The sequence below is a fragment of the Oryza brachyantha genome, chromosome 12, assembly GCF_000231095.2.
Source record: "Oryza brachyantha chromosome 12, ObraRS2, whole genome shotgun sequence".
NCBI classification, from domain to species: domain Eukaryota; kingdom Viridiplantae; phylum Streptophyta; class Magnoliopsida; order Poales; family Poaceae; genus Oryza; species Oryza brachyantha.
In genome coordinates this window covers 2,559,453-2,586,958 of record NC_023174.2, presented here as the reverse complement: position 1 = coordinate 2,586,958, position 27,506 = coordinate 2,559,453, and the positions used below count along the sequence as shown (strand labels likewise).

General features: G+C 42.9%; 3 protein-coding genes across 3 annotated transcripts; 2 read left to right on the top strand and 1 right to left on the bottom strand.

Moving 5' to 3' along the window:
* Positions 1 to 874: 874 nt before the first annotated feature.
* LOC102710455 lies at positions 875 to 6,271 on the bottom strand. Its single transcript, XM_040529662.1, has 3 exons — positions 5,881 to 6,271; positions 3,331 to 5,005; positions 875 to 2,488 (listed from the first exon to the last, which is right to left on the bottom strand). The coding sequence occupies exons 1-3, from the start codon at positions 6,269 to 6,271 to the stop codon at positions 1,507 to 1,509; spliced, it is 3,048 nt and encodes a 1,015-aa protein (XP_040385596.1). The 3' UTR covers positions 875 to 1,506.
* Positions 6,272 to 6,637: 366 nt separating this feature from the next.
* On the top strand, positions 6,638 to 8,091 carry LOC102713422 (putative F-box protein At3g52320). The gene is made up of 3 exons (XM_015843360.1): positions 6,638 to 6,662; positions 6,834 to 7,146; positions 7,239 to 8,091. The coding sequence occupies exons 2-3, from the start codon at positions 6,855 to 6,857 to the stop codon at positions 7,292 to 7,294; spliced, it is 348 nt and encodes a 115-aa protein (XP_015698846.1). The 5' UTR covers positions 6,638 to 6,662; positions 6,834 to 6,854; the 3' UTR covers positions 7,295 to 8,091.
* A 6,144-nt stretch (positions 8,092 to 14,235) lies between these two features.
* On the top strand, positions 14,236 to 16,873 carry LOC102710169. The gene is made up of 2 exons (XM_006664301.3): positions 14,236 to 16,006; positions 16,103 to 16,873. Exons 1-2 carry the CDS (start codon positions 14,824 to 14,826, stop codon positions 16,468 to 16,470), a joined length of 1,551 nt encoding a protein of 516 aa, XP_006664364.1. The 5' UTR covers positions 14,236 to 14,823; the 3' UTR covers positions 16,471 to 16,873.
* Positions 16,874 to 27,506: the final 10,633 nt, after the last annotated feature.

Here is a 27,506-nt window from a genome sequence, read left to right as displayed (position 1 = left end):
TTGGTGTTTATATAGAAAGGCAGAGACGTCAAGCAATCTTAGTAATGAACGACTGATTTGTTCTGAGATTTATTCGAATTTATGTTCTCTGCTAACATTAATTGACATTTTGATAGGTACATTGATGTTTTTGATATCTTAAAGCTTAGGTTTGATATCTTTGCAGATTAGATTCAGATAGAAATGGCGTCGCCATCCAAATTACACTAACTTGTGCATATCATACTCTTACCTATTGAATATTTATTCAATGTGATATTTATTGATTTGGATTTATGTCTTTTCATGATTTAATGTTTGATATCAATGCTAGAGCTTGATATATTATATTTTTGAAATAAATCTGGCCCTATATAATTCGCTTGCTCTACTCCCTATTTATTTCACCTTTTTTTCCTAGTATAGTTTTTTTTTTGTTTCGGAATTATATTCTCGTTGATATTAATGTTTCGATATATCAATCATAGGTTTGACATCTTGTGGCTTAGCTTAAAATACACGTGAGACTATCCAAATCAGATATGTTGGTGGCGGATCAAGACAGGTTAGACAGCCAACGAGACATACTGCAGCTTTCATTATTTAAACCAAATTTATTAGCACCTTCGTCTTTTCGCTTATGCCTGTAAGTCAGAATTTGAATTTTCAACATTAAATTAATTTAGAGTTTATTTTAAGGGTTTTTTTTATTATAGTTTGTTTCTCACCCTTTGTTTTTGATCTCCAAGAACACTAGTATAATTCATAAATTATTTTTTATTTATAAATATTATTTTGTTTATTTCACGAAAATAAACAAAAGATCACCTCCTAGCTCATCCAATGTTAAACGCCCAAAGTGATAAAAGCATTCCTCACAAAGAAGAGAGCGATGAACCATTGATACACTGGGCGTACGTGTGAGTTGCACGAATCTTAGAGCACAACTGCACATTCCATTCCAACTACTGCACCTTCTAGAGTTTAAAGATTTTTACAGCCTCCACTGGGCGCGGTGAAACGTGGGAAAAAATAATTTATATGCTATAACCATTAACACATATAAAAGGAGAACAATATTTGGCATCAAAGAAACCAGAAACTGGTTATTTGCATCAATCTGTGAAGAAAGTTTCAAAAATGAACCGCACTAATCCATTTTATTCTCATATTTTCATGTGCCCTCAGAAGAGTAAATGGTCGCTCTTGGTTACGAAGCTCAAGCGTTCAGGTTTCAAAATTCCTCTAACTGAACTCTAGTCAATGTACCAGTTAATCATATGACATCATAAACGTGCCCTCTTCAATTGAAAAAAAAATGCTACTTTGTTGGATGATCCTTCCGATATATAGCTGCTGAGCCTCCGGTTTGAGTAGACAGATAACCATAAGAGTGCCACTTTGTTTGATGTATGACTGATCCAAACAAGGAGCACTTGTGCTTTCAGAAAGTTACCAGCCTAACTGCTGCAATTTGGGGATGAAAGCAGCAAGTCGCCAAGTCAGCACTGATGCATATAACAGATTTCAGTTGTGCAACTTTGATGTCCGTGCTTTCTGCAGGCTGCCCAAGACGCTTTCAACCAGCTTATCCTTCTCTTTATGTTCTTCCGAGTCCGACACAAAAGAATACTGTTTATGCGGTGGCCTTGTAGGCCTCGGTGCATCTCCTCCAGTCAGGTTGTCAGCATTGCCATGGTCACTCCTTGAACAATCAACAAGCCCATCAATGTCTTGAGTTTTTCTGCAAGAAACATCCTTGCTATTGTGCCAGGAATCAATAATTTGGAGGAGCGAGCTTGTCTCAGTCCCTCTTCTAGGCTGTTGGTCTGCATGGTTCTCGTTATCTGAAAAATCATCATCTGAAAGTGTAGGAGGACGGTAGCACATTTCTTTGTCAGCCCCTTCAACAGTTTCAGCGGTGGCAGATACAGGACCAAGTTCCTCCCAAACAAAGTCATCACCGTTACTTTGGTCTCCATTGCCCTTTTTGCCAGCTTGGCCATTTCCATTTTCTGCAGGTAGAACCCTTGGAAATTTCACTCTTACACCAGGCATAATCTGTACCAGTGACTTAAGGTCTGGATATCCAAGCTTTTGAGGGTCTAGCTCATATCCATACTTCTGAGCAAAACGAAGCTTGAAAATGCTGATGTTAAATCCATATTCATATTCCAGAAGAAGGTCCTTTAACAGCTTGTGACAGTCAGTCAAAGTTTCCTCCCTCATGAGAGAACTGTTTGTGCTTTTATCACTAACATGTTTGCCCGGCTGTAGTCGCTTTCCGTTGGAAAAAAGAGTACTGAGACCATCAAACTTCCTGGAGTTCGATGGAATGCATGTTCTCTTGTGAGGGAGGGTAAGATGAAACGGAAAATTCCTGGAAGGAGTTTCTTCAACCCATTTCTTCTCAGAAACTAACAAATTTACCAGCTGATGGAGATCTTTCTCAGCTAGGCCTTTTAGAGGCCAACAATCTAATTTTTGCAATTGATGCGCTAACTCCTCCCTGGTCATGAAAATGTAATCATGTCAGTAAGATTCTCTCAAAGGGTCAAACCAAAACATTATTTATCACATCATCTTGTAAAACTCTGGATTAGAACGTTTTTTTGGTCTGCAATTAGTTTTGGAGGACCCAAACAGGACATGCTCATAGGAAGTAACATGAAGGAAGGATTATAACTTTATAGACTTACAGGTATTCCAGCTACAAACTACACTTAACCATCTGATGAATAACATTTATCACAACTTACTCATAACACGCTATATCAAGTTACAGATAAACCAATGTTTTTGATCTGTCAGACAAACACTCAAATTTTTCTTGCTGGCAAGAGGGTTAAAAACATCTTGGCTTTGCGTGTTATTTTCTTCTCACTACTTGACATGCTGATACTATATATATAGACCTACTGTAGGTCACCTATATATTGCTTCTGATATAGTAAGAAATATGAGAACAGCATGTTATACTAATTGTGAATATGACTTCAAGTTTGGAGTTTTCTTGTTTATTTCAGGTCAACAAATTCGTTTATGCAAAATACTCCATCCACCTTTATTTACTTGTCACTGCTGACCATTACTATTTTAACTTTGACCATTAATAACAATTAAACATTTTTTGATGATTAGTGAAAGATGTATGGTCGTATATTTGTACATCACACATCACTAATATAACATATTTTTAGATATACACAATTTTTTTTTTTCGAAAAAAGACAAGCGGTCAAAGTTAACAAATGAATAGTAACTAGTGTCAATTATTTGAAACCAAAGGGAGTAAGATATAAATATAATCAGAAGGCATTAGTTAATATATAAAGGCATACAAAACTTTACCTTGTTTTTGCTTTTGAAACAAGCTCAGAACCAAGGGGTTTTGATATTTGCTGCTGCAAAACATCCCAGAAGTAAGACTTTGTGAATATTTCATGAACCTCCTGTTGCCCACTTCCACAAGCTGAAGCCTTTAAGGACTCATGCCCTCCAATTGATCCTGCGCTTGCTTCATCAATAACATTTCTATTGGTTGTAACATTATCAGCATCTGATTTTCCAAATTTCATCCACCCTGTTACCCAGCTAAATAACCCCTTACCTGTTTTGGAAGTACCATCTCTTTCCCCAGCTTTCTCCAAAGAAACAGATGCAGACCTGTCACATGGCTCTGAGTTTGATGTATCCCTATCTAATGATGCCATATCATCCCCATGCTTTAGCATTTTAGAGCGGTCATCATCAGATGAAGCTGGCACATCATTGCCTGTTGCCATGTTATCAGCTACATCTAAGCTTTCATTTCCACAAGATTCCTTATGGATTCTCTTCAAAAGTCTATGGTGCTTACCAGCGTTTTGTTCTTGCTGAGGAGACTGCCCATTATCAACCACTACAGTGGAAGTGCTTTCAAGATGGGGAACTTCATACTTGGCACTTTCTGGGCCATTCCACAATAGCCGGATCCTTTTGAATAGCCCATCTTTCTTAACACTGTCTTCCACCCCTGAGCAAGAGGGAATTCCAGAGGCAGCCCTAGCATCAACTTCCTTGTGGTGCTCTGGTGATTCTGTCTGTGCATTCAACTTGGCAGTTGGGTGCTCTGGTGATTCTGTCTGTGCATTCAACTTGGCAGTTGGGTGCTCCTTTTGATCCTCAGGTAACACATCTGATTGGGATGATGAGATTGCAAATGTAGGTGGGTTCTCGTTTACAGTCTCCAGGAAGCTTCTCCTCTTGGCAATACTTTGAGAAGAATTATCGGTTTTAGCATTCTTTTCAGAAAAAGAAGTTGACACAGGGAGTGGAGGTGACTTATCATTGTGTGTTGCTCGATTCAAGTTATTATTCCTGACATTACTTTCAACGGAACCCTTACAGCTTTCTTTGTCAGGATCCATTAATTTTCTGTTGGCCCCAATTACAAATGGCTGGTTTTCACCAGGTGAAGGATTAATAAATTCCACCAGATTTGGCATAGATTGGAGAAGGCAAGAGAACTTCTTATGGCCAAAAAAGTCATTACCCAGATAAATATTTTTCCTTTTAAGCTCTGCTCGGAGCTCTGACAAATTCACTCCACTAGGATATGATTTTAGTACCTCCTTGATCCCATTAACTGCGTAATTGGGGATTGAACCATGCTTCAAATCAGATGGTACTACAAAGAGTTCTTCAGATTCTGTGTCTGTAAATGGATCATCAAGGACTCCTTTGTAGTGACCATACCAAGAACCAGCTAAACCATCAGGTGGGTGGTTAAAACGTTTCGGTGAGAAATCCTCCCCTTTCACTAGAGCTTCCCAAGGCCACATGATTGTTGCTGCGCTACACAATGCACTGGTAACCTTGTTAGGACAAGCAAGCAGTATGTTATAGTTGCTCATTCGCAGACGATGCAAAATGTTTGCAAAATCTTTATCCCCAGATATCAGGAAAAAATGGGCTGGTGGAGGGTTCTGTGCGATCCAGTAGACAAGATCAGCCATAAATGATCGGTCAGAACTATTCTTTCCACCTACATCATCACAGCAGCATTATTAGCAGAACAAGAAGAAACCAAAATACAATATAAGAAACGCATGTCGAAAAGAAATAATGGAGGTGACAGAATGCTAAATTTCTACTGTTAATATAAGTAGTACTAATGAGAAGCTCTAGTGCTGCTACATCACCATCGTTAGGAACCAACATTCAAGCACTTTCAAGTATCATCTACGGCAGTGAGACCATCCAAATAACCACCTGACATTGGAGTTGCCAAAAGTTTGTTAACTCAACAACACTGCTTGAGCACTACCTAACAATTTACCCATCCAAAACGACAAAACCACATAACCATATAGGGAATTAAAAAACATATAAATTTCCCCAATATCCAAGAAAAAAAATGAAATGGTCCTGATCATCTAGCAGTTTTGAAGCTAGTTGTCACCAAAATTAAATAGCCATAAATCAAATGGATTTATTATATTTTGTGCTTCGCTAGAAAAAAGTAAGTGATAAATCTGAGCCCATCTGCCTATGCCAGACAACGTGAAGCCTTTATGACACTCAACAGAAGAAAAATGTAACTCATTCATCCCTAGGAGCTACCCATGATCCATTTCTACAAAAAAAAAGGGGAGTGCTCGTTAATTGACCCTCTGATAATATGGCAATGCACATCTAGTCACTAATCCATCAACGAATAATCCAGTGAAATACGCACTTGGAGAGTACGACTAGACGCATCAATTGTAGCAAAGGCGTCCAGATCATTTGGTAGTTCATGATTACATCTTTCGAAATGAAGAACAACTCAGAGGATACATGTCAGGAATCAAAAACCGCTCGAAAAACAACTGTACTGGGGTGGGGGGGGGGGGGGGGGGGAGGAGAGTACAACGCAACTGTGCGGGACGTGGGAGATGGAGACGCCGGTGGTGACGAGGTCCTCCTGGGAGGAGCGCGCGAGCTGGATCACGTCGCCGAAGGCGGTGATGGAGAGCGGGCCGCGGATGCCGGCGGAGCGGAGCGCGGCGGTGACGCGCGGGGCGACGCGGCAGGCGCTGACGCCGTTGGGGATGTTGCAGTTCTCGAAGTCCCACCACACGGACACCTTCACTGCCCTGGTCTCCTCACCCTGCTGCTGCTGCTGCTGCTGGTACGGGCCCCTCCGCCCCACCACGCCGCCTGCCCCGGCGGCGGCCGAGCTGAGGAGGCGGTTGCCGCTGCTTCTGCTGCTGTGGCCCACGCAGTGGAGGCGGGCCGAGATGCGGCGGAGGAGGACGAGCTGGGACATGGCTGCCGGACGGGGGGTGGGGGGGGGGGGGGGGCGGGGATCCGCCGCTCTCGCCGGCGGAGGAGTGGCGGCGGTTGCGCAAGGGTTTTAACGAAGCAAAAACCCTCTTTCTTTTTCGTTTGGGCATCTGGGCCTTGATGGGCCGGAGTGAAAACTCTGGTGGGCTTTCTTAATCGCGCGGATCAGGCCCACGTAACGAATCATTTGACTCTGGTGGGGCCCACTACAGACGCTCTCGTCTAAGCAAATCCGAGTAGAAACATGTAACCGCGGACGGCTTAAGCAAATCCGACTAGGAAACGCGAGCGATTATTCTCGGTTTTATAAGCAGACTCACCGGTCCCAGTCAGAGAGAGGCCAGCGGTTCCCAAATCTTGGATACGCTTCACAGGTATTTGTGTTTTTTCGTTTATGTTTATAACCTTGAAATTTTTCAAACTTCGATTTTGTAATTTATTTTGGTTTTGTTTAGTTAAAATTAATTGGCCGGTGCAACGGGCATTTTGCTAGTTTTATATTATAATGTACAATGTCATAACTGTTTATGATTTTTTTTATATAGAAGATTGAGGTTTTTGTCGTGATGGCGAAAAGGTGCGCAGACATGGCACTATCTTCCCGTCCGCGGAAGACAATGCGGATTAATATCAATTCTTGTAGATTGAGGTCCATGCTTCCTTACATCCCGGATAATGTGATGTTCAACATTATGCTACGACTGCCATCTAGGTCTCTTATCCGGTTTAAGTGCGTCTGCAAGGCTTGGTACGCCATGATATCAAGCCAATTTTTCGTCCATGCTCACCTGGAACAGTCGAAGCTAAAGCCATCATCGGTGCTCATGGCCCCTGGCTTTTATAAGAAGCAGAGAAATGGTCAGAAATTTGCGTTTTTGATGAGCCTCTATAAGTATCAGGGTAATAACATAATGCAACATTTGCATGACTTTCCATATGACTTTCCACAGATACTGGATACATGGAGTCGCCCTGTGCATTGCAATGGCTTACTCTTTGTATCTGACATGAAGGACAAAATGTTGATCTACAACCCATCAACAACAGAGGTCGTTTCCCTGCCAAAGGGGAGCCCTAACCTTTATAAGAGCAGAGGGCATGGATTTGGGTTTGACAATCACAGCAAAAAGTACAAGGTGACCAAAGTTTACTATCAAAGGGATTATGAAACATCATTGGTGACATGTAAGTGTGAAGTGCTCACTCTGGGCACTAATGAGTGGAGGCAAATGGAAGATCCACCTTATCCAATCGGTGAGTCATCTCCTGTTTATGTAAAAGGAGCTATCTACTGGATGGTTTCTCGTACATCATTTCACCCAGAACCACCTAATAGTACACTCGTTCGATTCTGTTTGACTGATGAGAGGTTTAGTCTGTTGTCATGCCCATGCAATGTGAAGCCTTCCTGTTTGACCCAAGTGGGGGATGAATTATATTGTGGTTTTTTTGTCAGTGAAGGTCTCTCACTGGAGATTTGGAGATGCAGTTTTGGGCAGAAACCTAAATGGACTCAACACTGCGCTATACAGATACCACCTTATGCTATTAAGTGGCATGTAGCAAGCCCTGTAGTTGCCTTTCATGGAAAAATATTACTGTTGGCACTGAATAAGATCTACAAGTATGACACCCAAACCTGTAAATTGGAGAGAATACCTTTAACGGTTGAAGACTTCATGTGCTATGACCGTGAAAACAATATGTACCAAACATATTCGAAGAATGTGGTAATGGATTTCCACCTGTTTAATTACGTTGAGAGTCTAGTTTCGATCAGAGAATTTTAAAAGACACTTCTTGTGTTGCTTTGAGAAGTGATTCAAGGTCTATAGGAGGTGCTCTTCTTTGTTGCTAAGTGTGGACTAATCCATTCTTAATGAGTTGGATGTACATTTTTATTTTGTTTTGTTTGAAGCAAAGTGGATGTATATTACTATTTAATAGTAAAATTGTACTGCTCCGTCTGGTTGTTTTGACCATGATGCAATAAGTATTCACCGTCATCTTTCCACTTATGACTATTTTTTCACTTATGATTATGCTTATAAGTTAAAATTTAAATTTTTAACTTTAAATTTAAAGATGATTTTTAGCCTTAGCTTTTAGACCGCTAAAAACACACATATAAAAGTTTTATTCATAAATTATTTTTCGCTTGCAAATATACCATTTGTCATTTTCCATAAAACACCAAAACAATCACCTCATGTTCAAGTTTTTAATATCATGGCTTTACACTCAATCGCTGATCAAAAGTTTAAAACTATCGGTGAACTTCAACAACTGAATATAATAAAAGATAAAACCCTGCGTTGCCACCATTGTACAAAATACTTGCATCATGAGAATACAAACATTCCTCGTATATTTGAATTATAGGCCATATGGCCAAGATTGTGAGACATGTAAAGTCAACGATATGATTGAAGTCAGACCGTTTCACCAAAAAAAACGTCAAAAAGATTAAAGTCAAACTGGAGCGTAGATGGCAAACAAATTTCAGAAATGCTATAAGTATGTCCGGGACGGACACAGCGACACAACGGACGGAAAGCAGGAGTCAAGCAAACATGCAGCAGGAGTCAAGCACCATGCAAACATGCAGCGGATCGAAAGTCAAAAGGAAATTGTGTCCATCCCGGTTGTACGGCCGGGATGTATGTATATAGTATTTGTGAACAAATTTACGGTCCCTGTGGACAAATAACTTTTCAATTTCTTAAGGAATACCGCCTCCTCTTATATAACTCTCACACGGCGATGAAAAACAACGTGCTACACCGATGGAAAAATACAAGACTAAAATGTAAGCTTCAATCCACGTAGAACCCAAAGATTGTATAAAAAAGACACCCAATCATATCGCAACTCTTTTCGGCCCCAACTTGTTTCTTTTGGCAAATCAAAGGGTAGTATTTTTTGGTTGTTTCCGCAATGGGATCAGCGCGATCAAGGAAATCAAATCGGGAGTTAGTTTTGTTAGGTGAAAAGCAAAGCACCTGGGTGCTCTCTCGCAAGAACTCAGCCCAAATCCGTTAGGAAAATGAGTATGAACATTTTGCCTGATAGAAATTTCAGTTCGCAGCATCAGTTTGAAAGTGACAAATTTGGTAAACCGATCATAAATCCAGATTGAATCATGTTTTTTCATCTAAAGTTTAGAAGAGAATATCAAATTGAGGCTTCATTCCAACTAATTTAAGATTAGGTCACAAAATTTGTGCACAAAATAAACTGACTAAGCTTGAAATCCCAGATTGCACGAGCACACAAGAAAACAAATCATAAGATTCCCCACCTACCGAATCAGAACGTGTTTTTGCGACCGCTACGAGCAAGTTGAATGTATCATCACATCGTGCAGATCGAGGATACCTCTGGCGGTGGCGGATCAATCGATGACGCCATATGGCGGATGTAGAACGAGAACGAGGGCGCTCCGCGGCGATGGTGCTTATCGACAACTCGGCAGCAGCAAGGATCGAAGCCGCCCCTACGGCGGTGGTGCAGAAGTTCACGGCCGTGAGATTCTTCCTCTGGGGCGGGAGCCTCGATACCAGTGTTGGAGTTCGGTGGAAATTTCCAATTTTAAGATTTTTCTTTGGAAAAAATAAAGAGGAAATAAACTAACAGTGGGGTCCACCTGTCATTAGGAGAATGAAGAGATAAGGTGAGGAGGTGTGCACGTGGCTGGGAGAGGAGATCCTTCTCCTGCTTTCTCCAGGAGTCTGTTCATCTTCTCCGTGTTTCCTTCTCTTAACTGCTCTATCCAATCTCAACAGAAAACCAGAAACTTGAGGGCTAATCCATCCACTATGCACAACAGCCATAACCTTGATCCGTTTTTGGCGCCCACGACTCACGTCGTTGAGTTGTTCATGGCGGACAAATCGTTGGATATGGCTGGCTTGAGTGCATATATAAGAGGAGATCGTCTCCTTCCTGGGAGAGGCTGATTAGCCAATAGCTCTAGCATTTTGATTTTGCTTAGTTCTTGTGTCTTTCGAGTTGCTTTGCTGCATTCCCCACGCCTCAGCTCATCGCTCGCCTTGCTGCGTTCGCTGAGTTGGTGTCGTATCTCCGAGAAAACACGGGAGGAGACCCGAGGCATAGGCGGGCTGTGATTTTCTCTGGGACAGCGTTCTTGACGCACTTCACCATTGTCGACGAGCTTGTTCGTTGCATCGTGAGAACACTAACGCTAACTCTCTTCTTTGTTAAACTAGAAATGATTTGGTTGGCAATTAGTTTTGCAGTACTAGTTTACCAGTATCAAAGTGTTTTGAGTCATTGTGATCTTTGGGTTCAGAGATATATTCCGAATTTCTAGTGGTATAATTAACTTTTGATTGTTTTACTCTAAAGTTAATTTATGCAGTACATGTTTTGTGCCTGCATCTGATGAGTTCAACACTTCGTTTATGAGGTCATGCAGTAGTATATCAAGTTCTGTAACTTTCTGTTTAGTTCTTGCTCTGGGAGCAGACTAATTCTGAGTTAAGATTTCTTGCATGTTCAGCTATCCAAATAATTTACTATTAAGTTTCTGGTGTAGCAATTGTGTGAACTGCATTCTGTCCTATTGTCTAGTAACCTGAATAAGTTGATTATTGTCAGTGGATACATAGTGACTTGCCTTGCTGATGTTTTGAGGATTAATGAGTGCCTAGGAGGAGCTTCTGTATGTAGCTTTTTTCAGCAAGCAAGATCTTGTTCTGTTTTGTTCAGATAATGTCCGGAGACATCTGTCCTTAATTCAGTTTTCATCTTTAGCCTAATTTTTGTGCTTTGCTTCCAACAACGAGCACAAACAAGGAAGTACGGCGTTGCCGCAGGAGGAGGGGCGGAGGTGGCGGGGATCGACAATGATGGACATAAGGCGATGGCAATCACTCATCTGCGGATGGAGGAAGACTGGAAGAGGTCGGGGAGGCGGTGTCGTCGGAGTAGCACGGGGATGTCGGGGGAGGCAGCGGCACGGTGGTAGTTTCGGGGAACCACTGGACTGGCGTGGACTCATGGAGGTGTTGGAGATCGGCGAGGAGGTGTGCGTCGGAAGAGCACGGTTCGGAGAAGATCTGGCACCACCCGAGCTCGTCAACTTCAGTCATCAGGGGAGGCAGCTGGGTCGTTCGGAGGAGGGCGGAGCCGTGGAGGCGGCATCGTGGATCTTGTGTGGGGGCCTTCGAATCCCCTCCGGCACTCGGACCGCTCATTGCAGGGCCCACCATTGTTGGCCGTAGCACCGGCGCTCAACCACCGTATTTATTGTGATGGGAGGGTGTCTGACGTGCCTCGCTGTTCTCATAATAGGCACAGGAACACCCTCCCCAGCTACCCGCCGCTGTCGCCCGAGCCTTTCCAGCCCGCCGACAACCCAAACCGACGCCACCTCGCCTCGCCCTCCTCAATGACTCGTCGCCGCCTCCCCAGTGCCGCTGCCGACATGCCGCCTCACGCTCTCCAACACTAGTTTTGGTTTTGGTTTTTGGGTGATGCTAACCGAGTATCAGATTATCGAAGATGTGGACCCGGGGGTATCCACTGGGCTCGGATGAAGCGAGGCCGCTAAGGGCCCACTGACTGAAACCCCCGGTCCCCGGAGGTCAGGCCCCGAAGAGCCACATGCCCCCTAGGAGGTCGGGCCCGAAAGATAGCTCTGTGAACGAGCACCGGAGGGGTCGGGCCGCTCCGAATCCCCTCGGCACTCGAACCGCTCGTTGCGAGGCCCACCCCATGTCGGACGCAACATCAACGCTCAACTACCGCATTTATTGCGATGGGAGGGCGCCTAACCTCCCTCATGATGGACGCAGCGCACGTCCCTCACCTGCACTCCCCTAGGGAAAAGGAGGGGGCGGGCTACCCTAACAGCACTTTGACATCCTTATCACGGTAGGGATGGCTTGTCTCCCTCACGTGGTCGTCGCATTAATGCTACGGACGACCATAGGAGAATAGTGGCGGCTTTTCGTTTAGACCGCTAGGTCCCAAGGGGGCGTCGCCCTCTTTCAGCTGCCCACTGACAAACAGGACCGGACATGGGTGACATGGCGTTGGGTTGACCAACGGCAAGGCTTCGCAGCGGTTGCTAGGAAGATGATTACCTGCACAATCGCTGGTGGAGAAAATAAAGGTCGTTGTGGTGTCCCCTTATAGTATAAGAGGAGGCCATGGCCAATGAACAAAGAGGACAAGTAGGACATTCTCATAGAAGCTTGTAACATATTTACTCCCATAATGCACAGGCAACAGGAACAGGATATTACGCTTTACGACGGTCTGAACCTGTATAACTCTCCCGTGTCACCCAAGGGGCCTGACCCCCTGGATCTCATTGCTTTTACTTTCTTCCCTCCGACAAGGCTTTCAGACCTTGACCTTGCACCCCTGGGTTGAACTCACAAAGGGGGTCTCATGGACACCCGCTCAATGAGCTCATGCTCCGATAAAGATGTTATGACAATGGTATCATCTGGTACTAGTGCGTCGGAATCACCCTGTTGTTGTATCAGATCTGGTACCATGATTTGATACCTCGTCGGAATCACCCTGTTATTGTATCAGATCTGGTACTGTGAGGTATCATGTTTGATACCTCGTCGGAATCACCCTATTTACAGTATCGAATCTGATACCGATGAGGTATCATATTTAATACCTCGTCGGAATCATCTTGTTTCCAGTATCGGATTTGATATCGATGAGGTATCGTGTTTGATACTTTCTTGGAATCATCCCGTTTTCAAAACGGGTCCCATGTGGTAACAACACCCTTATAAATAGGGGTTTTAACTTTATAGATATAAAGTTTACACAAATTTATATGTATAAAGATTTGTCAATATTATGTATATTTTTTTATTTTTTTGTGTATATATAATATTTGTATCTATAAATATTTTTATATGGAGAGTTTCTATATATGTATATAGAGAGAGAGTTTTTATGTATAAAGTTTATACGTATAAATTTATATGTATAAAGATTTTTATATGGAGAGATTGTATGTATAAAGTTTGCATGTATTAAAAGTTTGTGTGTATAAAATCTGTATGTCTAAATTTTATGCGTATAAAGCTTATATCTAAAGTAGGGAAATTGTTTTAAACTCTGGTGGGGACATCCCTTTGTTTATTGTATGCTATCCAAATAGTCATAAAAATATGAAAACATTTGTGAAGATAGATCAATATATGATACTACCTACGTTTCATAATGTAAAATGTTTGATTTTTTTGGTTGCAATGTTTGACCATTTGTCTTATTCAAAAATTTAATACAAATATAAAAAAAGACAAGTCATGTTTAAAGTTCTTTTGATAATAAAGTGAGTCACAAGCAAAACAAATGATATTTTTATAATTTTTTAAATAAGACAAATGATCCAACATTGCAACAAAAAAATCAAACATCTTACATTACGAAACAGAGGTAGTATATCACTATACAAACATACAAGTTCAAATGTGATTTGTACAATACATAGCAAAAATAACAAATATATGATTATGAGTATGTGTATACTATTTAAAGTTTAATTTGTTATTTTTATTATGGATTGTAGAAGTTATATTTTATCTTGCATGTTTTTATAATGATATATCACATATTAATATATCTTATTTTATATTTTTTAATAATTATTTAGATATCGTATAATATACGAGAGGACGTCCCCTCGAGAGTTTTAAATCCCCTATCGGCTAAAGTAAGCAAGTATGTGTGTGTAACTGTGTGTATATATAGAGGTAACTTTTATATGCCTAAAGTTAATACGTGTAAAGTTTATACGAGTAAATTATATATATATATATATATATATATATATATATATATATATACACACGCGTACGTATGTATATGTATACTATACATACTACTTTACTTATACCATAGAAGACGCTGTAATTTTCACATTTTGGTCCTTTTTAAAAACTTATTTTACAAATAGACCACTAAAAAACTTATGGTATAAATAGATCTTTTTGACCGTGCTAATGTCATTGGCGCCGTCGTCGTCGTATAGTACAACGTGAATGACATTGACGCCGTCCCAACGACGCTAATGGTGTTGGCGTGATAAAAATGTAAGTTTTTTTTTCTATTTGTAAAATAATTTTTTTAAAAAGATCAAAATATCAAAATTTCATACGGAAGGCGATCGCGCGTCGGGAGGGCGACCGACCGCACGCGGATTAACCCTCCCGGCGATGATGTGTCCCACCCTCGAGGACGCGTCTCCTAGCTGAACTGGGCCTATCTGGGCCGGCTCGCGGTGCCAGGCTGGATCCAGCTGACCCCACCAGCAGGAAGCAAGCAACCGAAGGTACTAGAACTTTCTAGACTCCTGTCCGGTTGTTCGGCTGACGTGGCGCGTCTCCTTTGTTCCTCTCCACGGCATGGCCACCGCAAGGTCGAGACAATATAAACCCCTCCCCTCCCCTTCGGCCATAGCCCATAAACCCGAGGCCCGAGACAGATAATCTTCGCCGATCGCCAGCCCGCCACCCACCCGCACCACCGTCCACCATGGCCAAAAAGAAGTCGTCGCATCCTATGGCGAACAAGGAGGGAGATCCTGCTCCGGCGGCGGAGGAGGAGCAGGCGCCGCGGCCTCGTGCGCCGCACTGCCCGTGGGTGATACTGCCAAGCATATCGCGCGTCAACGTCAACCTCCTCCCCCCCAGCGACGACTTCAGATTCAAGCTCGAATTGCCTCCGCGTACAAGCGCCTTCTCTATCGCAGGGCGGCTCATTCAATCAGGCCAGGACATGGTCAGCTTCACTGTACCACGGGCCCGCACTATCGTCTCCCTCGCCCCGCCACATGCTAGCGCTCCTCACATAATTGCGGTACACTCTCGATTGATACTCATCTCCACCGTTAGTGGCATTCTCTTCGTTTGCGACTCGAACACCCGCGCTGCTACTCGACTTCCCCCCTTCCTCGCCACGGAGTCCAGACAAGAACCTCGTGGAGACGCCACCAGCAGCATTGGCGTAATTCAAGACTCCCGCTCAGGCCACTCCATGGTGGCCTACCTTCTCCGTGCCAAACCGACCACGGGAAGAAAGTCCATGGAACTTATTTGCTGGAGCTCTGCATCTGCGAGCAGTGGTTGGATGGCTAAGCCCCTTACCACCTGTCCACACCCCCTGGCTTGGGGCGGCCAAGGCGGTGTCATCACCCATAACGACAAGCTGTACTTCATTGATCTTGCATTAGGTGTTCTATGTTGTGACCCGTCCGCTGAGAAGCCAGGCATGGGGTACATTCCCCTTCCTGAAACCTGCCAGATCACCCGAGTGAATGCCAGATCAAGCCACAACATCGAAAAGTGTCGTGGTATCAAGCTCACCGAAGGAAAGTTATGCTTCATTCAGATTGCGTCCGATGTGCTTAGCTTATGGACGGCTGTTGAGTCACAGGATCCGAGATGGATATGCAAGTTCAAGATTAATTTGTATGACATATGGGTAGACAAGACCTACAAGGCATCCGGACTGAGGCCAGGGAAGGTCCCAGCGATTGCGCTGGTTGATCCTATGAGGTGTGGAGTGGTTTACTTGATGCAAGAAGATGTACTATTCGCGGTGGATTTACGCAGCATGCGTACATGCCTGTCGGACAAATTCCAGCCGTGCAACGGTGTACTTCATGCAAGATGGCATGCATGGGTGGTTCCATCTCCCCTCCAGGATTGTTTTTGTGGTAAGTTATTTGTATATACCAACTTCAGTTCCTAGATACACTGTCTTTGATTTGCTTTTATAAAATTACTCTCGGATTGATTGACTGTCTTAACAGGTAGAAATGATGGTCCCGAGCAGGAATCACTGCTGTCTGATGATGGCTCATCTGATGATGAAGGTGACTCAAGATCATGGATCTATGCGCAAGGAACAGTAAGTGCGGGTCAAGCAGCTGTAGAGTTTATGGAATCACAGCTAGAAGCAATTCAAGGCTTCAAAAGACCTGAACAAGAACCTGCTCAAGATTATGAGGCCATTCAAGGTGCCGAAGGAGAAGTACAGTTGGAACACCAAACCGACGGTGAAGCTGAACTGTGGCTATGGGTCCATGCTCAAGGAACCATAAGCGCGGGTGAAGCAGCAGTAGAATTCTTCGAATCACAACTGGGTGCTATCCAAGGTGCCCGAGAAGCACCAAAATGATGATTGAACTCAAGGTGCGTAAGAGGCATGAAAGACGCCTGTATTCCTGTAAGAACAAGCTCCCTTACTTACTTGTTAAATCTGCAGTGGTAGCTGAAATGTTGTTGTGCTAGGTGTCCTCCTTTCCAGTGGGAAGAACTCCTTTTTTGTGACTTGAAATAATTGTGTGATTCAAATTTCTGTGCCTGCTATCTTCTAGTCCCTAGTCATTTTCTATGAAGTTGCATGTAAAATGGTTGGTCTTGTATGACGTGATTTTTTTTTTTGTAAAGATGGGTAATTAGGTGCGAAAGTAGACTTGTCAGTGCTTAATTAGGCATTCAGTTAGATGGAGCGAAGAATTTCACTGGATGAGCTAAATATTTTATGCGTAGGATGTAACTGTGGTTTTCGAATTTGGTAGCTCATTGAACAACTCGTTATGAAATATATAATGAGCTACTGAGCTAGTTTTACTTGAAGGTCAAAGCATAACTGCAGAAATGAAACAAATCGACTAACATCTGAACTCATTTTCTGTTGATATGCGTTCATAATTTACTTTGTTTTGTCCAATGTGGATTTGCATGCAGTCAACTTTTTCTTCTTTTGCTCTGGCAATCTTCTTTCCCTGTTGAATTCATTTCCTACATGCAAAGCTTCCAGCGGAGTTAACTGAGAAAGTGAGGTTCTTAGCTCAAATGCAGAATCTACAATGTCTGAATGTTAGTTGGATGCCTGGTGCTTCCTGTGTCTGTTTTACAAACCTGTGTGCATCGATAATAGCATCGGCGTGGATTCTAAACTCTCGAGAGGACATCCCCTCGTTGGCTTCTTATTTATGATATGTTATCCAAATAGTTATTAAAAAATACGAAAAAAAGTAAAGATAGATTAATATGTGATATATCACTACATAAACATGCAAGTTAAAATACGACTTCTATAATTCATAACAAAAATAACAAATTAAACTAGAAATAGTATACACATACTTATAATCATATATTTGTTATTTTTGTCATGGATATTTTAACTTGCATGTGACGAGAGGGGATGTTCCTTTAAGAGCTTAAAACAATTTTCCTAATAGCACCATGCATTTTCGTCCTGGGTGTAGGGGGGGGGGGGGGTAGGCAAAAGGACTGTGTACAAACCTGGAAAGCTGTCAAGATCCCAATTGTTCCAATCGATTAAGATCACGAAAAGCGTGGTACCCTCTCCGCTGGAGTGTAGCTGAACCACCAAGAATCAAATTCAACCTGAGGGATTCAGAGCATTGTGTGAGGTTGTGAGCAGATGACCAAAAGATTTTCTTCCGGGACTCGGATGGCCAACGCGTGGAAACTTTTTTGCTAATCCAACGATGCGCTCGGCTCGGCTTAATCGGGTCGCTTAGCTAGCTCGTTCCCAAATCAAGTCATAATGCACAACCACCGTGCATATTCACGGTGGTGATGGGCCCCGTTCGGATGGAAGGGCATTAGTTAACTTATGAGTGGCATGAAAAACGTATTAATAGATTAGTACATGATTAATTAATTATTAATTATTAAAAAATATATATAATAGATTAATACGATTTTTTAAAATAACTTTACTAAAGAAATTTTTTATAAAAAATACACCGTTTAGTAGTTCGGGAAATATACGCGCGGAAAACGAGAGTGGGTTAGTTAACTTGTCTGCATAGCTGAACACACCATATCATCTTTCTTCTTCATGCAAGTTGTCCCCAAATAGTACCCCCGGCGGCTACACACTACTGTTCCAATTCATCTACAGTCAATCTAGCTAATAGTCAATTCATACGATAGTCACCTATAAAACATATACTACTATGTCCCACCTGTCATACACACACTGCGTCTTAGAGTCCGTGCTGCAGCTGGCTACAAATCTATAGCCCACTACTCTTGTCTCTCCTCTCTTATCTTATTAATATATGTTTACAGTCAGCATATAGACTGCTATTGTACCTGATCTAATAATATAGCTAATAAGCTGGCTATAAGGTTCTTATAGTCTTCTCTTTGAGCAGGTACAATAGCAGGCTATAAACCAGCTATAAGCATATTTTAAAGAGATAAGAGTGAAGAGAGCTGCACACTGGCTCCAAGATAAAATGTGTGTATGACATGTGGGATCATATATTAATGTTTTGTAGAAAACTATTGTATGAATTGGCTATTAGATTGACTATAGATGAATTAGAGCTAGTACTTGGCTATACTATTGAACTTGCTATTAGTTCACTCATACAATAGTTAGCTCTTTATCATTAAATACAAGACCCACGTGTCTCTTTCACACAGTTCTGAGTTCTTATGTCTAAACTGACTATAAGATTACAGCTCACTTCTCCTCTCTCTCCTCCCCACTCTTCTCTACATAAACATTTAGCCAGCTTATAGGGTGCTATTATACTTCTCTTACAATCCTTGTCTTGGCTAGCACCGGCAGCTAGCGCCCCTCAATCCACCACCCGGCGTTCCAACATTCATTTTGCGGCGTTCCAGAGGGTCGGCCTCATAGACACTATATAAAGTTTTGTGGTTATTGAATAAAGTTTTATCTTTATACAAATTTAAGCTATATAAAGTATCTAATAGGAAAAACATCAACTTCAAAACATATCTATAGAGATTATACACTAAAAGATTATATGCACAAATTTTATACTCTCTTTTTTATTTAAGACCGTTGACTTTTAAATCTACGTTTGACTGTTTGTCTTATTCAAAAAATTATATAATTATTATATTAATTATTTTATTATGATTAGATTTATTACTATAGAAACTTTAAGCACAACTTCTAATTTTGTATATTTGGATAAAAATTCAAATGAATGATCAAATTTAAAACTAAAATTCAATGACGTCAAAAAAGCAAAGAGTGTATATAGAAAGAAAGTTATATATATAATGTTTATACATATGAAATATTTGTGCAGATTAACAGGGGCGTGTACGTGCAAGAGTACACCTACTAGCTCATCCATTATCGACAAAATAGATAACAAATACTAAAAAAACGTGGTTCGGCAATCCCTCCAACACATCATCAGTTTTTAGCCATCATCCTTGGATGATAGAAACTCCAAATTTGGAGTTTATCTCCTCACTCTAAGTGGGGATTAAAAACTATATGTTCAGTGGTATATATGTTAGAGAGAAAATGTGTAGTTGACATATATTAATAATATAATTGTGTGCCAGTGTGTGATACAAATGAGATAATATGAATGATCTGTTAGAATACAAACACATACGGACGATAATCATTTTTGAACGTTTATTTTAAATAAAGATAGTTAGGATCAAATTTGGGTACGTTAGATATTGGACATGGTCCTCCCTTTTCTCTTTCGGAGAAAATTGCTATGGTACTTTAAGTGTGTGTAGCACACAGCAAGCAGCAAGCACAGATCATGAAACGGTACTGATCATGAAAATTTCGAATTGAACTAATTACAGCATGCGTATGTCCTAGCGATCAGCCACAGTACTCACGCCGACGCTGCAGCACACAGCGTGCACACCATATCTCGGCCACATTTCTGGTCGACTGAAAAGTGTGTGGTCAACTCTACTACGTACATCAACACTAGTATACAGTAGTACAAAGACGACGACGACGACGACGACGACGTGCATATCGCCGTGCCATGTCTGAATACACAACTAGCTATTCCATTCCATAGTTCCTTGACAGTGTAAGAACAGAGATGAGTACATGTCGATCTCTCGTGGTGATGGATCGTCCGAGGAGGAAGAGAGGTTGTCAGAGCACGTCGTCGGTGCTGAGGCAGGAGTCGGGCTTGGTAAGCTTGGGGAACTTGATGCTGGACATGCCCTTCATCCTCGGCTGCGGCGCCTTACCGTGGTGCGCGGCGGCGTTCCTTTTGGTGTTCTTGGCGAACTTGGAGGCCGAACTGAGGAGGCGGTTGCCGCTGCTTCTGCTTCTGTGGCCCACGCAGTGGTGGTGGGCCGAGATGCGGCAGAGGAGGACGAGCTAGGACATGGCTGCCGGAGGGGGCTATCCGCCGCTGTCGCCGGTGGAGGAGTGGCGGCGGCGGCGGCGTTTGCCCAACGGTTTTAACGAAGCAAAAACCGAAAAGACTAATTCGGGCGCGGCACTGGGCCGGTCCACCGCCCACCTCCTGTTGCGGCCCAATTTGACTGTATGCAGTACTTTTCTTTGCTTTTTTTTTTACTTTATAAATAGGGGTTTTAACTTTATAGGTATAAAGTTTACATGTATAAATTTATATGTATAAAGATTTTTCTATAATAAGTATATATCTATATTTTTTATGTATATATAATATTATATATTTATGTAGAGAGTTTGTGTGTGTATATATTATATGAAGTTTACATGTACAAGTTTACATGTACAAAGATTTTTTCATATATGTATAAACTTTACAAATAGGAGTCTTAACTTTATAGGTATAAAGTTTAGATGTATAATTTAGAAACTTATTTAGTGCATAACTGATTTAGCAATGGTATAACTTACTAATGGTATAACCTAGCGTGTACAAAAATTATTTATAGTGTAAAAAGACATAGTAAAACATAATTACATTAAATAGAAAACAAAAATAGTTTATGTTGTAGTTAAGGAAATTGTTAAGCATATTTAAGTTAATGTAAAGCTATATTTTTTGTCGTTGTTAGCATGTTCTTATTATTGTCGCTTACATAATTAAAATACAATGATTGCTCGTTGGTACCGTACTATTAACACTGAAAGTTAAATATGATTTATCGCTTATAGTTAAAATATAATCAAACCTACAATCAAGTATTGCATGGACTTATTATTGTTAAAAGTTAATGACATAGTTAAGTAGAATAGTGTTTACTGCCAAGTTAATGTAAGTTATATTTGAATTTACAAAATTAAAAACGATGTAGTTAAAAATGTAGTTACAGATAGGATTTAATATAGTACAATATAATTCGTATGAACACATGTATTCATAAGCACACTAAAATGAGTGTCGTAAAAGATGTGTTGAAAAAAACAGTGCATTCACATTGTAGGTATGGCCAATAAAGTGCAGTTTCGACTGTACTACGAAGAAAGAAATGTCATGTATGGTCCCTGCGGAGTAGATCTTACTTAATTCAAATGCACCGTTAAGGGCATTGATAGACCTCTTGAAAGGACATTTGGTGGTATTCACAATTGGTTAATGAGGGGATTTCGCTAAAACCCAGAAACACAAGATATAACCTTGTCAATGGTAATAAGCTGGGCAAAAGAAGGTAATATCTGGGAATTGATGCCGGTGACCTCGACAGAGATATAGAGATCGTATGTGCAAAATGCAATGCAACAAGGATGGCCACCTGTCATCCACATTGCAGTGTTTAACAAGGTGGGAGCTCAGACAATGAGTACCCAAGAGCAGGAGGGGCCAAGTCGTAGAGGAGATGAAGCTGAATCAGGCAGTGAAGGTGAAGGGGAGGAAGGAGAAGACATGGTTCCGACTGGAGTAGCGGATGAAGTGGAGGTACATCTAGTTGAGGCCATGGAAAGGGAAGACTCTGAGAATGAGAGGGTTGATGACGAGAAATCGATAGATGAAGAATGTGTTGATGTGTACCCATCAGAATAGTCGAATGAGGATTTTTCTGGTCTCTAAATTAGAGAAGAGCATCATGTGCCTTCGGAGTACAAGGAGAATGAGGTCATACAAGGGGAAAGGTATCGGGACAAGGAGGATTTGACAGAGGCAGTTAAGCAGTGGGCAATATCATTATGGAGAGAGTTCTGGGTGGTGAAGTCAAGCAAGTCAGTGTATGAAGTGAAGTGTGGACAGTCGGATAATGGTTGTCCATGGAGGGTACATGCTTACAAGGGTAAATGGAAGGATTACTGGGATGTATCAATTGTGACCAGACACAATTGTCATGTTCCAGGTGTTAAGAAGTATCCCAGGAACATGACATCTGCATTCATTGCCGCGGAGATGTACGGTGCTATTGTGAACAACCTATGGTATGAACCAAAGTCAATTATTCGACACATCGAAGAGAAGTACAACTACACAATCTCATATGTGAAGGCTTGGAGGGCAAAGCAGAAGATTGTTGAGCGTCGGTTTGGTACATTCGAAGCTTCATATGTAATCTTCCAAAGCTGCTAGCTGTCATTTTAAAAGAAATCCAGGAAGCTTCTATGATATCAAATCCTTCCCTTCGACTCAAAATCCGCTTCAAGCTGTGCTTCAACGCGTGTTCTTCTCAATGAGTGCATGTATGTTTACATTCGTTCATTGTCGGCCCATACTTTGCATTGATGGTACATTTCTAACTGGGAAGTACAGAGGTCAAATCTTGACAGCAATCGGTGTGGATGGAAACAATCAGGTGGTACCAGTGGCATTTGCATTTGTTGAGAGTGAGAACACTGATAGTTGGTACTGGTTTCTGAAGCGCGTGAAGGATGCGGTTGTTCAGATGCGGCCTAGTGTTTGCCTTATTCATGATCGGCATGCGGGCCTCCTTCGTGTTGTTGAGTTGTTGAGAGATGGAAGCTTGGAGGAGGGTTTGGCACCACAATGGGCATATGTGGAAAGTAGGTGGTGCATGCGACACATGGGTGCTAACTTCTACCGTCAATTCAAGAACAAGCAACTTATGGATATGTTTAAGAGGCTTTGTGTGCAGAATCAGGAAAAGAAGTTCAACAAACTATGAAGAAAGTTAGATGAGCTTACAACGAAATACAGTTCAGAACAATCAACAATCAACGAAATAAAGTTAGATGAAGCGCTGCAAGCCTTAGGTCCACTCCCTGGTGATGGACCTACCATTAGAAAAGAATACGTGCAAATGGCATTAGGAAGTTCTTCTCACATTGGATAGAGAACGAACCTAAAGAGAAATGGTCCTTATTCCATGACCGTGGTGGTGCTAGGTATGGGATAATGACGACCAATCTAGCAGAGGTGTACAATTGGGTGATGTAGGGTGTGAGAGGTCTCCCGCTTGTTGCAATAATTGAGTTCATAATGAACGGGAGTTGCAAATATTTTTAGGAGCGGTTCAGAGCCATAGGACCATATATGACCAACCCCACTATTTCATTCGACAAGGTGATTACCAAAGAGTTGGATAAGAGAGGTATAAAAGCAAGCAAACATCTAGTCATTCCCCAAGGGACACAACAACACAAGTTTGAGGTTCTGTGTGCCGATCGGTCTAGGAGTGGCATATATCGTACAAGGGTTACACAAGAGTGCATTTTGAAGGAAGACGGGACATGCGCATACACTTGTCAAAAGCCGAGACTTGTTCATAGGCATTGTTATCATGTTATTGCCGCTTGTACTGAGTGCGGCATACATGAGAACATGTATGTGTCTCTGTATTTCAAGAAAGAGGCCATACATCACACATGGAGTTCAGAGATATATGGCTTCGGTATTGCTGGTTCATTCACAAGTACTAATGCGCATGTGTTGTTCATACCAGACCCTACCAAGGTTAGGAACAAGGCAGGGCGTGGGAAAACAAGATGGATTCGCAATGACATGGATGAGTCTGAGCTTGGGAGAAGGAAGAAACGTTGTAGCAGGTGCGACGGTGAAGGCCATACATACAAGAATTGCCTTGGTGAATCGATGAGTACAGTTGGCACCAACACGAAAGGCCCTTCGCAACAAGCTGGAGCTAATGGTAGTCGCCATGTTGGTGAAGGCACGACGACACGACAACCACGTCAGAGGCCCTCTCGTCGTGATACTACCGGTCATGTTGTGTGATTGGCTTGTTTTAGTTACATATGCATGAACTTCACGTTTATTGTAATAATTTGTGTGGATCAACTATTTGAATTTACTACTGTTGTAATGGTGGTGTAGTTCTTGGTATCATTGTCTTTCCTACCGGATTGATGTAATAACTGTGTACCTGTGTATGCACGGTCTATTCGTACCTGACCCCCTGTGTGTTCTGTCGCTATTTATGATGTTCGTTGTATGACATGTAATAAGTTCTCTTTGCTCGTTATATTATTTACGCATTGACCCTGACTATTCATTCTTTCCATGTATTAAGTTAGCAATTTTTCCATCGCATGAGGTTGACGTTTTGTTTTAATTTTGCAGGTATGGACGTTGACACACCGGAGTTGCTCGATCTGATTCTCGATCGGACACACAGATCGTTCCTCTCTACCGAGCGGAACTCGACTCTTGCCACGCTCCGTCCACGCACTTACCGGGAGGCACCCCCCTCGACGCCCGCCACATACCGAGGTACTTTGTCCTTTTCCATTACGAAAAAAATGTTCGAACAACTAATGAAATCTATTGTAACTGATTAGAATAGATTTGAACTAATTAAATATATTTTTTTGCAGTTTACGCGAGGCGGGCCTGCTTCCACTATGCCGGCTTGTTGAGCCATCAGCCGGTAATGCGAACCCGGCGAAGCGGTGGTCGGCCGATCGCTCCCTACCGTGCGGAGAGGTAGTCGGACAAGCTAGCCCCCCACGCCGACGAGTACTCCGTGCGATGCAGCTTGGAGGCCTATCTCCTTTGGTTGTTTGGGTGGGTCATGTTCACTGGCACGTCAGGCCACCTAGTGGAGAAGGGCATGATCAGGTACGCACGGGCCATCGCAGATGTTGGATGCATGCCGCAGTGGAGTTGAGGGTCCTCCGTGCTAGCGGTGACGTATCGAGCACTGTGCGATGCGTGCACGCGGACGGCCACGAACGCTCTTATCGCCGGATGTCCCCTCCTTCTACAGTTGTTGGCAGCGGAGCAGTTCTTGATAGGACGATCGGAGGTCGACCTATCGGAGTACGCCATAGATCTTTACACAGGGTGTTTACCAGTAGATTACCCCATGATGGGGACGTTGTGATGTCGTCGCCAGGTATGTTTCTTGCACGTTACATTCGTATTCAGCGTGTCTGACTACCCGTTGTACATTATTGAACTATTTGTTATTTGCCGAGGAAGTGGGCGCACAAGCAGGTGGTGCGGTCGTACCTAGAGTTTGTGATGGAGTTCGACCGGATTCAGGCGAACGACATCATTTGGGAGCCGTACACAGATGCCACGATCCTTGCTAGGACTACGCGCAGTCTTTCCTCTCTCTGCACACGGGACAAGGCGTACTGGCTGACCACCGTACCCTTTGTGTACGACATCTTCAACGAGCCGCACAGTCCCCATCGAGTGCTCCGTCAGTTTGGTCTCCTTCATACGCATCGGATGCCACGACAGCCAGCTCCCGACCACGGGTACTAATGTTGTTTTGCAAACAACGAGTATGTCACGGTTCGTATGCTAATTCAATCATTTCTCTTGCAGATTTAGTCGACGTGGACAGACTCCAGGGGCGCGGTGGGTTCCACGACTACAGGACTACGTCGCCGACTGGCTCATCGCGATGGAGGAGATCGCAGATGAGGATCAACCGCACACCAGCCACGGACCCGTACTCGCGTTACTCACACCCCGACGGAGCCTGTCACACATGTTGCCAGGATTGATGACCAGTACCCCAGGCACCATGACCAGGATTACTTTTGTGCGGTAAGTCCTTAGTCATTCTCGAAGATTGATGTCCTGTAGTTCTGTGTTCATTGTTCGGATGTTCTTCGATACAGGTGGACGTCTCGCATGAGATACAGGCGAGGTGGACGTGGTTGTTAGACGTCTAGACTCCGGTGTCACGCTGACCGACCAGGAGCAGAACATCATGTTCCGTCGCATCCAGAAGAAGCACACCTGTTGTGCGTGCACTCAGTTGTCGTGGCAACGACGTAGTTCCACGACATGGTGGTAGTTCAGCGACGGGTGGTCGTGGTCGATCATCCGCCCAAGGTAAGACACACTGTTGCGTAAGCATCACTGCTAACAGTATTACATATGGACTAACAAATGAACTACAACTCTCCTGACGTTGTTTTTAGGAGCCACAGGTCCAGGGACAACGACGCAGGCTACCGGGTCCTCGAGGCAAGCAGGACGCACTTCTACTCAGGCAAGCGACTCGTCCATGCAGCCTCCGTGAACGTCCACACATGGGCCGGGGACCTCCACACAGGCGTCGGGTGAAGAGACTTGTGTGGACCCGTTCTCGCAGGACGACCCGTGGACGTGGACAACAGCCGCACGCACATCGGCAGGATAGTGGTTATCCTATGCTGGAGGGACGTGGACTGTAGAGGGAGGTTGGACGGCCCCGCCTACTAGCTGGACCACGTCCACACAAGGTACCGATGACAACTTTGATGTATTATGCTATCCAATACAACTTGGACCGTACCGTAGTTTTCTAACTTTGTATTTGTTGTATACTTTCTCGGGCTGGGAGGACACGGCGGGAGGTAGCTCGTCCGGATGGAGTGGGGCTGGTTAGACGACCCAGCCTACTGGTGGGACCACGACGACACCAGGTACGAATGACACCTCAATTTTAATATACTAACCGGTATAACTCCAACCATGCTGCATGTTTAGAACTTCGTTTTTGTTGTACGCTTTCGCAGCTTGGCAGGACATGGCGAGAGGTAACTCGTCGGGACAGGCTTCAGGGGATTTTGACGATTTGGAGGCCGATCAGGACGTCATCGACACCTCCCAGCTTAGTGGAGCTCCACTTCCCACATAGCTTACTACCTCCTCCACTCCACTCCCCCCCCCCACACGTACTACCTATGGTGTGTCACCCGATCCGTTTACGTACTCCCAGGGCCACGTGAGGGCGCAGAGGGGGAAGGGTAAGAAAAGCAAACGTCGGGGTCCTGGGGCTTAGGGTGGGGGTTACTGTCACGCCCTGAGTTTTACCCTAATTAAAACTCAATAAAATAATGCATTAAAAATAATTTGTTAATTAAAGTTCAGGAGAAAACTCAGTGTAATAAATTAATTTAATTAATTGGAAGCTTTTCGGAATGTTCTAAAATGTCCCGAAAGCATTTTAAATCATTAACAGGATTTAAATTTGAATTGCAGTCAATAAAATTTGCTTAAATAAACTTAATAAAAATCGGCAAAATTGCAGGCAATATCTTTT

Coding starts and splice junctions, on each gene's coding strand:
- LOC102713422 (XM_015843360.1), top strand. CDS start 6,855: ATGGCGAAAAGGTGCGCAGACATGGCACTATCTTCCCGTCCGCGGAAG. Junction 7,147..7,238: donor TTATAAGAAGCAGAGAAATG/GTCAGAAATTTG, acceptor GACTTTCCACAG/ATACTGGATACATGGAGTCG.
- LOC102710455 (XM_040529662.1), bottom strand. CDS start 6,271: ATGTCCCAGCTCGTCCTCCTCCGCCGCATCTCGGCCCGCCTCCACTGC. Junction 5,006..5,880: donor CATCTCCCACGTCCCGCACA/GTTGCGTTGTAC, acceptor GTGATGATGTAG/GTGGAAAGAATAGTTCTGAC. Junction 2,489..3,330: donor GTTTCAAAAGCAAAAACAAG/GTAAAGTTTTGT, acceptor TTTCATGACCAG/GGAGGAGTTAGCGCATCAAT.
- LOC102710169 (XM_006664301.3), top strand. CDS start 14,824: ATGGCCAAAAAGAAGTCGTCGCATCCTATGGCGAACAAGGAGGGAGAT. Junction 16,007..16,102: donor CCTCCAGGATTGTTTTTGTG/GTAAGTTATTTG, acceptor CTGTCTTAACAG/GTAGAAATGATGGTCCCGAG.